The 15,266-nt window shown below is 39.7% G+C and overlaps 1 protein-coding gene across 1 annotated transcript in view; it reads right to left on the bottom strand.

Moving 5' to 3' along the window:
• LOC136860514 (protogenin) overlaps positions 1 to 15,266 on the bottom strand; it is a 606,373-nt gene that overhangs the window by 218,709 nt on the left and 372,398 nt on the right. Inside the window, exon 6 of the mRNA XM_067138762.2 lies at positions 1,699 to 2,047. Within this exon, the coding sequence (XP_066994863.2) occupies positions 1,699 to 2,047 (349 nt within the window). The remainder of the gene's footprint in view (positions 1 to 1,698; positions 2,048 to 15,266) is intronic.

Here is a 15,266-nt window from a genome sequence, read left to right as displayed (position 1 = left end):
AACTACGGTTATTTTATCAAGATTTCCCCGATAAATCACATATAAGAAAATCCTGTATTCTTCAATTTATCTTCAAGATCGACAAAATGTACACGCCTCCAACATGAAGAACCTTATCGCTGTTTTTAATTCGCCACTTGAAAACTGACTTGTTGTGTTTTTAACCAACATGAATGAACTTTATCTCATCATCTTTATCATATGTTTTAATTTTCGAGCCATTTTATCATATCTTTTAGCTTATGTATCATCTTAACATCAATGTATTTTAATTGTCTTGCCATTTTACCAATTTTAGCTGAAGATGTTCCATATCGGAACGAAACATGTACTAGAGGTTATATGGATTATATTATGTAATTAATAAGTCTATTATATAGAAATTGATAAGTATTGGAAGGTGGGAACTTACTCTTAACTTAACCTTAGTTAACTTTTCCTTTTGCATGCGCAGCAATTTTTAGGGGTACTGTGCAGATTTCAAAACATATATGTGTGTCCCTTTAACTATGCATGTTCACCCCAGCTTTACTTTTTATCTAACACAACTTTTTCTGGAATTCAAAATGCTTCAGATAAACCTGATTAGGTTCAGAATTTGCACAAACGTGCAACTATACGTTGTTCAAAATCTGCAGTAACATCACATTAAAGTGGTTGTAAATATAGGATACAGATCTCTTCATATGATTACAAGGGTATTTAGGGGTTGTAGTAAGGATGTAAAGGGCATATAAGTCTCTGGTAAGACCCCAGTCAAAATATGGTTCTCTCACAAGGATTACTTGATTCGAGAACTGGAAGAGATCCAAAGGAAAATAGTATGATTTGTCTGGCTGATTTACATCAAAGAGTAGTGTTACAAAAATATTGCAAACTTTCAGCTCAGAAGACTTGGGAGTAAGGAGACGAGCTGCTTGACTAAGTGGTTTGTTCCGAGCTGTCAGTGGAGACATGGCGTAGAACACTATCAGTAGATGAATAAGCTTGAACAGAGTCTTTAAAAGTAGGAAAGATCAGAATATGAAGTTAACGTTGGAATTCAAGAGAACAAATTGAGGACTGGAATAATTTACAAAGGGAGATATTTGATAGATTTCCAAGTTCTTTGAAATCGTTTAAGAAAAGATTAGTTAAGCAACTTCTATGTATTTACCATATGACTTAGTGCTGGGAGTGTCGAAGTTGATAGGGAATTGGCCACCTGGGTGACAGCACTAAATGCAGAGCAGTGGTGATTAACTCATAATGGAACATATTGTTACTTTGACCTCTCTAAAGTTATCAAACAAGTTTCAAACATGAGTACAAAACTGGTGTCCCACGAGCATTTTGAAAAGAATATTACAGGGGGAGGGGGGAGCCGTAATTCAGAAACTAGCATTCTTTGTATTTTCCCTATTATGTGTTCCTTCCGATGTCCCTACCTTTTATAAATGTCTTGATTTGTACTTGTTTGTGCCTTTCTATTACTTATTTTGACTCCTATATACTACATATATACCAGTACTGGCACCTGAACAGATCAAGGAATTACTTCTCTCTCATAGGCTAAGAAAAAGAAAAAAGAAAAAATAACATACATGTTTTGTAATTTACCACTCCTTATATCACGGCACTTTAAACATCATCTACTAATTCATATGCAAAACACTTCACTGTAAAAATGTCTGGGTGTACCAGAACATGTTACTCCACCTGTGTGATAGTTTGAGCACCAGGAGTCTTTGCTGTACAGGTATAATTCCCAGTATGGTTTGACGTAATGTTATTCACAGCAAGAACATTCACACCACCAGATGTCCGATTCATCACTATAACCTGCTGTTCACTCGGACTACTTCTTGTCCACTGAAGTTCCCACACTGACGGTCCTGTTACAGCACATGCAAGCACCACATTATTCCCTTGAATTGCCTGCACCAATGGCATAAGAGGAGGTAAAAACTTGGGCACCCACTGGGAAGAGGGAGACCGTGCCACTACAGTCAAAACACCTTCTGGACTAGCTCGTTGCTTCTTACTTGCTACGTTGGTAGCGATGCACCTGTACAGAAAGATGCAATAAAACATTAATTCTGTATGTCAGGATATAAAACAAAAGCAATCAATAACAAATTACAGAAGAAAAATTGATATTCTACAATTATGAAGACACCTTGTTACTTTTTCTTTAGAAGTTTGTAACATTCTCAACTTCAGTGAAAATGCTGTACCGTACTGTTCAAAATATAATTTTAAAAAGGCATAGTCATTCAAAACCACCATAAGGCCTTGCACATGAATACAGCATTAGCACGAGTCATGCCCATAGGTAGTCTGTAAGTGACAAGTTTTCAACATCAGCTGTATCCATGCAATGATTCCATGACAAAACCACCTCTTTCAACTGGTGTTCTATGGTTGTCTTCTGCAACGAATTACTGGGATATACACACCTGATGCATGGGATCTGGTACAAACATCACAACTGTTATGAAGGCAGTATATATATATATATATATATATAGAGAGAGAGAGAGAGAGAGTGTGTGTGTGCGTGTGTGCACGCGCGCTTCCCCCCCCCCTTTCATGTTTGTCTTGGATGTTGGATGTCGAACTAGTTTTTTACCACCATACCAGTAGGCCTACATTAATCATGAGAAACACACAGGAACAGAATATACCAACATACCATATGAAAATCTTTCTCACACGGAATCTTCAAAATGCCCTCCATTAGAACTGATACATGCATCAATTCTGGATGTGCTGATGTATCCCTGTGATGGCATGCTGATGCAAGTATCAATGTATAATGGAGTACAGTCTGAACATTTCATGTAAGAGAGTTTCTGTGTGTTTCCCATGATCAACCACTTGAGTGTCATGTGCCTATCAGATCAGCTTTAGCTCCTCACAAAAGAAGTGCCAGAGCCGACTGAATTGGCGCAACGATTTCCTAGTGTTTAAGGGCTTCTGTTAAGGTCTCCGAGTGTTTCATTCTGTTAGAATGCTGATATTTCAAACTTGTGCAAGATGTGTACAGTTTCCTCCTTGCACATCTTTGACATGAAAGAAGGGAGTTTATAATCTGTGATGTTGACAAGCTCCGAGTTTTTGACAACATGGTGAGCTATAGTAGAGATGGTTTTAATGCCGGTGTGCATTATAATAAACTGATGGCTCCAGAGGAACATGATGCAACAGCAGATGAACTAGATCCCAAAAGTGATTGTAATAGTGATATAATACCAGAAACCCTGCCATTATTAGCAGTAAGGAAGAGGGAGTACCATTCTGGTTCCAGTATATTAGATGTTCACTTTTCACTAATATTCAAATATTTCCACAAATATTTGTACGATCTAAAATGTGTATATAACAATAATTATAGAAAATCTAATTTCCAGTCTTTTATATTTGAAGCTTTTAAAAATGGAGATATTCATGCATTTATATATTTATTACTATGTCCCCCGCCTGTGTGAAACGTAGGCAAAATTAGCTGGTGTTGGTGATTATTTTTCACATCAGTAGTGTAAGGAAGCTTAAAGGTGCTGGCTATACCATTTTACACACTGCTGTCTTGCAGTTTTAATTAATAATTTGAATGTATAAGAACACGACAACGAAATGTAGATGAGACGGACTGATGACCACGACTATTTTTTTCTTTCTCTTATAGAAGGAAATTTAAGGGTGTATATTGTTGAAAGGTGTTCACTTTTGCAATTTTCATTAATGATAAGGATGTACTACCAAAAGGATGTGAATTCATTTAATATTTAATACATGGAATGATGGACAAGACAACTTGATATTCAGAAAGCAAAGGTAAGGGTGCAGATTTCATAAAAATGGATGGTTGTAGTGAAGTTTAACAAATTTCTATTAGTCTCATTTTGTTACAAATTGATGGTAAATTTCACCTATGTACCTGGATCCATGCTATATGGTACATATATTTCTGAAATGAGACAAACTTTAAAAAATAAAACAAATTATAAGCAACTGTCAAACTGATTGCATTTTTATAAGAATTTGGAAGTTTTTTTAAAATTTGATGAGCTTTTTCTATTAAAGCATGAAGTATTCATCATAAAATACAGTATGAATAATTCATCTGTCCTTCAAGATCTATTTTTTATGAAAATTTTTCTAAAAGAAATGGCTTGACATTTTTAGAGAGAATTTCAGGAAACTGCTCAGTACAAAAACGGGTTAACGTACAATGTAGAGTTGCAGAAAAAGAGTTCTAACGTAGAAATAAAGCATTTCTGGGCCGAGGTCCATTTGGCACATTTTTTCCTTCTATGTGTGAGAAATGTGTCCTGAAAACTTGGCCGAACCTCATTGTTACACCTTGTGTCTAGTCAATAGCTGGTAAATGCAGATTATCTTTTATGTTTGTTCTGATGTGTTCAATGAACAGTAGACCCTCCCATATACATCACTTGTGAGACCAGGACATGGTTATTACACAAAGGAGGTTAGATAATCTGAAGAAATAATAAAAACTCTGATTATAACATAGAAAGAAAAGTAAAATAGTCTTAAAGTAATTGAAAACAAAATTTTACATTACATTTTACTGTAATACGAGTAGAGTAAAATGATACAATTATTCTTTTGTGTGTTTAATGAAATGAACATGAAAAAAAAAGAGTACAGTTCTGTAAATCTACTGGTCTTACACTATGTTTGTTATGTATTAAAACCTGCCGTACCATATAAAAATGAGTTTAAACAATTTCACTTGAAAATGTACATACCGTATAATCTCAAATACCACCTGCCACCGAATAAGACCCACACACCTGAATTTCTAACTCGACAAAATTTGGAAAAAGGAAACCAGAAGTTTACTTATAAATTTTTTAAATTTCTGCAAATGTGTCATAAAACTGCTAAATTTAAAACACATCACAAGTAATACAAACACTAAAAACACCACAATGAGAAATCAAACTAGTTCAATGCACAAATCAGTCACAGTTCAACGTCATCAGAACTACCACCATCGGAACTTTGATCACTGTCACCTTCCCATACATATTCGTCCTCACCACCACCTATAGAATTTGAAATTTCACATTTCTTGAAACTTTTTCTCGCCAAGTCGTTGGAGATGCGATCCCATGCAGTCTTTATCTATTTGCACAGAAGTTCCACTACGGGTCATTACACTCACTGAAAACGTGGTGATGAAAGGCCGTCAACTGTTCTTCGTAGGCAACAGGGAGACGACGTGAAAAAGATGCACGTCTTCGCATGCACAATTCGTTTCTTCAATGAAAGTTCCTTATTCACTTATGGCTTGGCTTGCTGCAAAACCCTCCTTTTTAAGTTCCTTTGTGAGCTCTAATGAATTTAGTTGACATATTTCTGTCCTTTACAAGATTTTCACCGACGTACTGACAAACAGAATCAGTTCAAAACTTGATTTTGCCCAGCCAATTGAACAAGCAGATTTCCACCGAGGTTTTGGAACAATCGACCACATACTCACCCTTCGTGAAGTTATCTTCAGAAGTAATGAATATCAAATGCCGCTCAGTCTAGCCTTTGTGGACTTTGAAAAGGCTTTTGACTTGGTGAGCCACACTGCTGTAATGCAAGCCTTAGCTAAACACGGCGTCAATGCTGCCTACATAAGAGTACTCCAGCATACGAAACCTCTTCAGCCTTCGTGAACGTCAATGTGCCAACCACGGATTTTCCAATTCAAAGAGGTGTAAAACAAGGCGACCCCATTTCTCCCAAGCTGTTCTCAGCAGTATTAGAAATGGCTATGTCAAAAATCAACTGGCAAAGTACAGGAATCAAAATCAATGGGAAAAGGCTGAACAACTTAAGGTTTGCAGACGACATTACACTTTTGGCCGACGACATTGATGAACTACAAACTCTAATAAAAGATCTTGTCTCAGCCTGTCAAAAAGTGGGACTATCCATGAACATTTCTAAAACCAAAGTAATGCTCAACAAATGGGCCCCAGCAGGAAAGCTGCATGTGGGAAACTCCACATTACAACAGGTCAATGAGTATGTCTATCTCGGGCAGCTTGTAAACATGAAAGGGGACTTGGGACCGGAAATCTTCCGACGTATCAAACTAGGATGGCAAGCCTACGGAAGAAATTCTTTAATCTTCAAATCCAACATGCCAACCAACCTAAAGAAGATAGTCTTTGACCAGTGTGTTCTCCCTGTACTGACTTACAGTTGTGAAACCTGGACATTGAGATGGTAGGCTTCACAGAGAAAGACAGGAAGAGAGCAGATTACATCAGGTCAGTCACAAAGGTCAGTGACATTTCAGTAAGGGTGTTTGCCCTAAAACGGCAGTGGGCAGGCCATGTTGCTCGGAGAACTGATGGCAGGTGAACAACGCTTGTGCTTGAGTGGAGTCCGAAAGATCATCTGAGACCTAAGGGCAAGACCACCGGACAGATGGGATATAGACATCCAGAAGATTACTGGGATCAATTGGCAGAACATCGCTCAAGACCGTCCCAGACGGAGAGACCTCATGAAAACCTGCCTTGCTTCGGACTTAAAGAGGCCACATCGTAAAAACGATTGAATATGGCTGATAGTGATAGTGATTTCAGTCGATACACCACAACCTAGTTCACGTCTTTCAGTCACGTATTTACAAAGCCGTGCTTCAATTTCAGGAAACGGTGCACTCTGCCCTCAGAAAGCTCCTTGATCACAGTTACCTTATAATAACATTTCCTTCTTCTTCTTCTTCTTCCAATTGTAAATTATCATTCATCAATATCATATTTTCTGCCAGTGGCACAATTTCTGATAGTTTCAGCTTCCGTTAAAGTTCCTCACTCACAGTAAATGACTGCAAATGCTTTTTAAATTGTTGATATGGATATAGATTCCCTTACGGAACCTAAATGATTTGTCCCGAATCAGTAAATTTATAATAGCAATATAATGGGTCCATTATGGGACATTATAAATTTTCAGGCTAACTCATTCCTGTTGTCAGCGTTTTGCCCCAAGGTGCTTTTTGGCTCATCAGTTGGGAAACAGCACACCTACCACGACACATGGCTGGTGCACATTGTGGAGGGAGGCCATTATGTAGGCTATTTGCAGCTACCAGCAGTGCCAATGCACTATGAGAGACTTTGTGTCTTTTGCAACAGTTGAAGCTTACCAGGCTATCAGATGAAATGGATATAGATTAATCAATTGCCACACCATATGGTTCTGGTAATGCAGTAGAGCACAACGTAACAAGATTTCAGCACTGGCAAGTCATGTGACATGAAACTGTTATTGCTATACTGATGTGTCTTCAGAATAAGGTATTATGAGACCACGATGCGAAAGGCTCAAAAATGATCCGCACCCGAATTTAAGGAGCAATATTTTTTTTTGGGGGGGGGGGGGGGGAAATGTGAGCAGTATTCAGGATTTTATGGTAATAATATTTTGTTTCAAATTAGACATTCTTGATTTCGTTGATGCATTCCTCCATTTCTTTACCATTCATTTCTTTTTTGAATGGTGTTGGATGTATGTCAGCACAACTTCAAATACTTCCTTGGAAGTAGAGCGACTAACTTTTTCTGCTTCCTTCTTTATCTTTATCATCTCCTTCTTCATCGTGCGTATCGTCTTCCTTAACATCAGCCTGGAAAACAACAGTATTGACCTGATCATCATTAAGCTCTTTGTTGGTGACCTCAGTGATGCCTCTTTCAGCTAGCTACTCTTCTACATTGGCCAGGTGAATGTCCCACCGAATAGTCTGTAGATCTTGTGATGGCTCCTGCTACATCAATATTGCGGCAGGCAGTCTCATATCCTGAGAATGAATATGAGGTGTCTATTCTACTTCATTATTTTGAAATTTCAACCCTCTTTTCCAGTGTAGAATATCAGGCATTCACTGTAGGTGAGTTTGTCAACATTCCATCAAAGTTGGAGTGCTGATGTTTTTTTCGTTCAATTCTGTTCCGCAGTTTGTTCTTTGTTCAGAATGTGTCTTCTTGTAACCCAATTTTCTAAGTGTAATTTTGAGAGAAAGAGGGTGTATGTGTAAATATATTAGAGACATATGTGTTCCAGAGTCTATGTAACATCAATCAGAATACCAAGAGTTTGCACTGTTTCAGACAGTTTGGAGTGTCGTGAATCGAGATGTCGTATAAAGTGGGCTTTTTGCACATGATGAATTCATATTTTTGGTTGCCTTCTCTTCTGAAAGTTATGTCTAAGAGATTGATTTGTTCTGCTACAGATTAGTGTGAAGTCTGTTGATATGCATACTGTCTGGTGTTGCTCAACATACTGGTATCAGCATACACTGAAGGGCAATTAAATTAAAGAAGAACTCAACTCTCGATCAACTGGGATAGAGTTAAGGCTTCCCGAATAAGTAAAATCGAGGTTAACCCACAAAAAGTTAAAAATACAACAGACATACTGAAAGTACAGTCAAAATGATTGTAAACGATATCGCAGCATTTTTGTTTAATTAACTTATCCAATACGTTGCAGTAAAAGTAGCACTTAGCACAATTAATAAATGGAAAAATAAACAGCACTTTTCGTTGAAACTAATAAGGCAAAGAAAAATATTGACTATCTAACTTTACTGTTTCTGAAAATAAACAGCCACGGTTTTCTGCTTTTGTGCAGAGAAACCTTTTTTTTTTTTCTTTTTTTTGCTCCTCAAGTTTATCAAAAAAAAATTCTGTGACGAGAGCATCATAATGGCCCTTGATGTACTCTAGCAATGACTCAACATTTGCCAAGGCAGCTCCATGTGTAACTGATTGTTGTGCTTGTGCGACGCAAGGAGCTGTTTCCCCCTCCTCATCACTTTCACTTCCCACTCCATCCCTGCCCTTTACTTTGTTAACAATCTGTCTGTCAGCTCTTCGTAGCCTTGGTCGTTCTGGTCACAATCGAACCACTGGCGAATATTGATTTTGTCAACTTCCTCTCCACCTGGGACAGTTTTTACGGCTTCAGTCACTGTACTAACTGTATCAGCTTCGTCAAATCCAAGAAATCGTCTTCAGAAATATCTGAGATGATTTTTTTTCCAAGAACCCATAACTGTCAAAGGTTTTGTTTCTTCCCAAGCTGAATGAATCTCATTCATAGCGTCGAGAATTGTAAATTCAAAAAAGTTTTGAGATCATTGTCTTCTTCAATCCTCTTTTGAATAAAAGATGACCGATAATTTCTTTTAAGTGCGGGATAGTACACCCTGGTCCATAGGCTAGATTATTGCAGTGACATTGGGAGGCAAAAAATCTGCATAAATGTTGCCAACTGCTGATTTTAAAATTCTTTGATTTGGGTTCAAGGGCACAATATCTATCAAAAGAACGGCCTTTTCCGAGAGTCCATTTGACTTTAAATATATACGAACTTCTGGGATGAAGTTATTGTCAAACCACAGTTTAAAAGTCCCTGGTCATCCAAGCAGACCTTTGGTTCTTGTACACAACAGGCAAATTTGTGGCCTATGTACCTTAGAAAGAGCAAGGTTTTTTTGTTTTTCCAATGAAGAGTAAAGGTAATTTATGAGTGCCCATTGCGTTCGCGCAGGTCATAATCGTCATCCTTTCTTTAGATGTTTTATAGCCTGGTCTACAAAGCTCCTATTTGAACGCAAGAGTACGGGTTGGTAGGCATTTCCAATACAGGCCATAATCATCTGCATTGTAAATTTGTTCTGGGACCAAACATTCATTCAGAACAAATTTATCAAAATCTGAATTGAACAGTTGAGCAGCTTCCGTATTTCCACTTAAAAACTTACCTTTTACACCGACATCACGGATGGCATGCCGCTGTTTAAAGCGTGTAAACCATCCGGATGACAAATCAAAATTACCCTCCATCCAGAGGGCTTCGAAAAAACTTCACTTTAGTCATACAGTTACAAGTAACTAATCTCGTTTTGTTCCGTATTGAAGATACAATAAGTAAACTCTTTCAAGATTAAAATTATTGTGTCCACCTTTTCAATACAAATATATATTTTTAGTGATTAAATTCTACATGAATTAAAAACACCAGTTAGGGACATGTTTCGCCCTAGTTATGGGCATCTTCAGCCTATATTAATCTTAAGGTCAAGAATTAAAACTATAAACAATGGAACTTATAGTAAACTAACTTAATACTAAATACAAGTGTCTTATGCTATTTACATAGTTTACAATATGTACAGTATGTACAATATGTGCATTAACTTGCCAGAATTTATGAACAATGAATTAACTTATTTTCTAATGACTAGACTTCCAATTGTGGATTGGATTGATCACAGCGTGAATTGGGGTTTCTCAAATTGTATTGACTAGAATTTATCACTGCGTGAGTTGGGGTTTCTTCAACTGTTATGGTCGCCTGAGTCATAAGAATTTTTACAAAATCGGAATCGGAATCTTGGTTAAAGTCGTTCATGTTAGGGTTTGAATCAGTTTGAATATTCCTTTAGAAAGAAGCATTGTTATGTTTTAAGGTTGAAGCGTGTAAGTTGGAGACATATTGTTGATATCATTCATTGCTTATCGGATAAAAATACTTTGGAAAATTCCGTCATTCTTGTTGATTAACTTCCCATTGGTGCATATTCCATCTGGGAGGAATACGAGTTGTCTGTAACTGGATAAGAGAAAAAACGGGGAATTAGAATGATGAATGTGGAACCCAATACGGTAATAATTGCAGAGTGAGTGTTTATTGTAAGAACTTACTTGTTTTGTCGACGTTAGCTGGGACCAATTGTTCCGGTTGTGTATGAACGGCCAAGCTTGCTACCCCTAGTGTAGTACTGATGCTGTAGTGGAGGGGTGGAGCGTTGTGGGGAAGGGGGCGTGAGTTTCAAATCGTGCGTCCGTATTGTTGCTTGAGAGGCGTTACTTGAATTGGATTGGGCGGGCCTAGCATTAGGCATGGCTATTGGAGCGCATGCGTTCTGTGATTTAAACATACTGGGAACTTTATTCTGATTTACGGCCTGGATTAACCTCGGAGTTGTTTCATATAACGGATTTTTGTTATCGATGACATTGTTAAGATTATTATTTTTGTTATAAGTTTGATTCAAATAAATGTACAAGTTTTCTGTTTCATTCAATAATTTCCCCTTACCTAGGCTTTTAATGACCGTCAAATCATTTTCTATTGAGGTGAATTTATGGCCTGTCTCTGTCATATGCTGGATTACTATAAGTTCCAATGTTTATAGTTTTAATTCTTGAGTTTCCAATAGCCCAGTTACAATGTAAGGAACTTTATACACATTTCAGGACGAACATAGCCCTGTTCTGGACTTATTACAGTGTGTTGCACAATGTTACATTGGATTTTACATCGTATATACAGGTAGTAATAAATTACATACTATTAATTATGTGTTCTTATATTAAATAAACTCATATAAATATATATACAACAGATGTTTCATGACATAACCTCACAAATTATACGATCGTCGCAGGGCAAAGAGTGACTGCGGTATGTGACAGTCCCACAGTCGATGGTCCTTATCTATTAGGTTGACCCATAGCATCCTTTTTAGCTCCTGGTTTCGACGTTCCGTTGGATTGGCTCTTAGGTTGTAGATAGAGGTGGTCCAGTGCTCCACACCCCATTCAATCATCATTTGCTGCCACTTACTTGACGTGAACTGACTCTTGTTGTCTGAAATAATGCACCGTGGATAACCGCAGGGGCAAAATACCTCATCCTGTAGAAGACTGGTGATGTGTCCCGTTGTGGCTTCTGGTATCAGAAAGGCTTCAATCCATCTTGTGAAGAGGTCTGTGATTACTAGGAGTCCTGTTTTACCCCTGGGTGTTCTAGGGTAAGGACCTATCAAGTCCAGGGCTATGACCTCCCAAAGGCGTTGCGGCTGCCTTCCTCGCTGACTGGAATTTGACTATTTCTTACCTTGGTGCAGGAGCAGATGTAGCACCCCTTCACATAGTCCAGGATGTCTTTCTGCATGTTGACCCAGAAGAATCTTCGCTCGATAGACTGATATGTGTCTTCACCTCCTGGATATCCGGCTTCAGTGCTGTCATCGAACTTCTCGAGAATGTCCATTCTGTGCGCTCTAGGGATCACCACTACTGCAGGCATGTCGAAGAGGTGCGATATGTACATTAAGTCTTCCGTCAACCCGGAAGTTCATGTAGTGCATCTTAAATTCCCTCGGGACAAGTCGACTATCCGTGTTCTGTCTCCTAATCCACTGCGTCATGATCCTACAGGGCTTGTCTTGTTTTTGTCATTGCTTAATTACTTCCAGATAAAGTTCCTTCTTGATGATCATAAGGACAGGTTCATTGGGTTTGCTCTGGTGATTTTGTGGGATCTTCCTCTCCACAATGGTGTTCCTAACTTCACGTTCCATTGCCGGGTGCCTAGATAAACTGTCTACTCCTATGTTCGTCAATCCTGGAACGTGACACACATCGAAATCAAATTCTGAGATTAACAGAGCCCATCACATCGGTTTAGATTTTGAGCCAGAGACCAAGTTTAACCATTTGAGAGCTGCGTTATTGGTGTATAGCTGGAACTTCCTTCCCTCCAAGTAGCCTCTGAATTTGCTCATGGCCCACACCACGGCTAAGGCTTCCTTCTCAGTAGTGCAGTAGCGTTGTTCGATGAGAGATAGCTTTCTGCTGGCATACTTTATGATGTCCCTTCCGCCGTCACTCCTCTCCTGGAATAACACTGCTCCTAGGCCGGAGTTGCGGGCGTCCATCTGCAGGCACATCTTCCACTGAGGGCCGGGATGGGCTAGACCGGAGTGTTGCATATCGCAGCCTCAGTGCCTAATAATAATAATAATAATAATAATGTTATTGTCTTTACATCTCACCGACTACTTTTTCGGTTTTAGGAGACACAGTGGTGCCAGAATTTAGTCCTGCAAGAGTACTTTTACATGCCAGTAAATCTACTGACATGAGGCTGCGTATTTGAGCACCTCCAAATACCACCGGACTGAGCCAGAATCGAACCTGCTAAGTTGGGGTCAGACGGCCAGCAACTCAACCATCTGAGCCACTCAGCCCGGCACAATAATGTACATACAATAATGCCTTAATGCCTTGGAATGCTGCCTCTTCCTTGCTGGTCCATCGAAACGGGCGGTTGTTATGGAGTACTGTAGATCGGAGAGTGGTATTGCCTTCTTTTCTCTTCAAAGTGTGGCATGAAGCTACTATACCATCCACACAAGCCAAGGAACTGAAGTACTTGTCGCTTGGTTTGCGGATGTTCAGCTTCTTCAATAGCTCGATTCTTCTCTGGTTGCCTTTCTAAGCCTTCAGACGTTAGGACATGGCCAAGATATTCTATGCAGGACTGGGCGAAGTGGCATTCTCCAGTTGGCAAGTCAGCCCATGAATCTTCTGTCATTCCAGCACTTTCCTCAGATGTCCAAGGTGTTCTTGAAAATTCTTGCTGTGAATTAAGATGTAGTCGAGATACACTTGGCAGAAATCTCCTACATATTCTGACAATACCTTATCCATCAAGCGCATGAAGGTTGCAGGAGAATTCATCAATCCATAAGGCATTGCTGTAAACTGGTACAATCCTCTCCGTGTCATGAAGGCGGTCAGTGATCTAGAACTTTCCTCGACCTCCACTTGCCAGTATCCGTAGTTGAGATCCGGCGTGCTGAAAATTCTAGACCTGCTTACCTGTTTCAGCGAGTCCTTCAGCTCAGGCATGGGGTAGGCATCACTAACGGTCTTCTCATTCAACTTGAGAAAGTCCACACACAGTCGATACTCTCCATTCTTCTGTTTCGGTAGGACGATAAGAGAAGTCCAACAGGTTGTAGAGGGTTTGATGACACCTTGCCCTTCCATATCTTGAATCTTCTGAATGACGAAGTTGTGCTTATCCGGGTTGATTGGATATGGACGTTGCTTGATGGGCGAGGAAGTGTTGCATTCAATGGTGTGCGTTACCGTGGTAGTCCGTCCTACTTTATTGGTGATGACTTCCGGAAAGTCTTTTAAGGCGTATCACAGCTCCTCTTCGTCACCTTGCTGAAGATGCATTAACTGGATATCTCCCAAGTCTACATCTTCCGCATCCTTGCAAGTCCAGGGATTTCCGTCAAGCCAGGCGACCAAAAGACGTCTGTCTTTTCCCAAAAAGACTTCATGAGCTGCATAGTCTAGGATCACTAGTATTCCACCAGAAAGTCATGACCTATTATGTCAGGTATTAGGTTCTGAATCACTGCAACGTCAATTACAATAGGCAGGTCAATGCATTTAGCGGTTAGGTTAGTCTGTATTTGGATGGAACAGGTTACCCCGTCTGTTGCTCCCACTACCCTTCCGAGATGGTGAGACTTCATAGGTGGTAGTAATCTGGCAACAGTCCCATTTAGAAGTGAATGGCTTGCTTCGCTGTAGAGTATGGCTGAAAAAATCTCGTTGCCTATCCTTAAGATGATAGATGGGCAAGGTTGGTCCTGTCTGCTTACAATCTGACCAATCCCTCTCTTACTTGACCAGGGTTGAATGTCTGTCAGGTTTTGAGGAGCACTCCTGTTCCTGGTCCCATCCCCCTCCCCCTCAATCCAGAATGGGTCGGACCTAGATTTCAAGGTTGGGCACTTGTTCTTGAGGTGTCCCGTTCCTCTGCACTGGTAGCACTTCCTAACCAAGCTGGTCTCTTCTATAGCTTTGCTCATGTGTTCCTCTTCCAACTGGGCGATGATTCTACGCAGATCATCAAAGGATCTCGGTTGTGATACTTTCTCTAGGGGTCGAATCTTATCGTGGAGTAGCTCTGTGATGTCTGGTAAGATCTCGTTCTCGCTTCCCTCCAGGTGCGGCCGCTTGCAGAGCTGGTACGTCTGGAGGACAAATACACTAACTCTCATGCCAGCAGGTTGTAACTCAGTCAGTAGCTTCCTTTTCACAGAGCTCTTCACCCCTTCGGAAATAAACCTAGCAAGGAATTCCTCTCTAAGTCCACCCAGTTTAAATTTAAGCCCTTTAAGTTATTCCACCAAGTACCAGCTTGCCTCTTTAACCATGGTGTGATGAGTTGAACAAAGATGTCCTCCAGTAGATTAGTCCTACCTAGTAGACTGACCGATCCCTCGATGAAACTAGTCGGGTTCTCTTCCAGTCGCCCGTGGAATTCCAGAAGGCTCTCTATTATCACCCTCAGTTCTAGGTGTCCTGTATTGCCGGTTAGGTATGAGGGGGTTAGAGGCGTGGTGGAGTTAATCTATCTTCTACCGC

This window comes from Anabrus simplex, chromosome 1, assembly GCF_040414725.1.
Source record: "Anabrus simplex isolate iqAnaSimp1 chromosome 1, ASM4041472v1, whole genome shotgun sequence".
NCBI lineage: Eukaryota > Metazoa > Arthropoda > Insecta > Orthoptera > Tettigoniidae > Anabrus > Anabrus simplex.
This window is presented reverse-complemented; position numbering and strand designations above follow the sequence as displayed.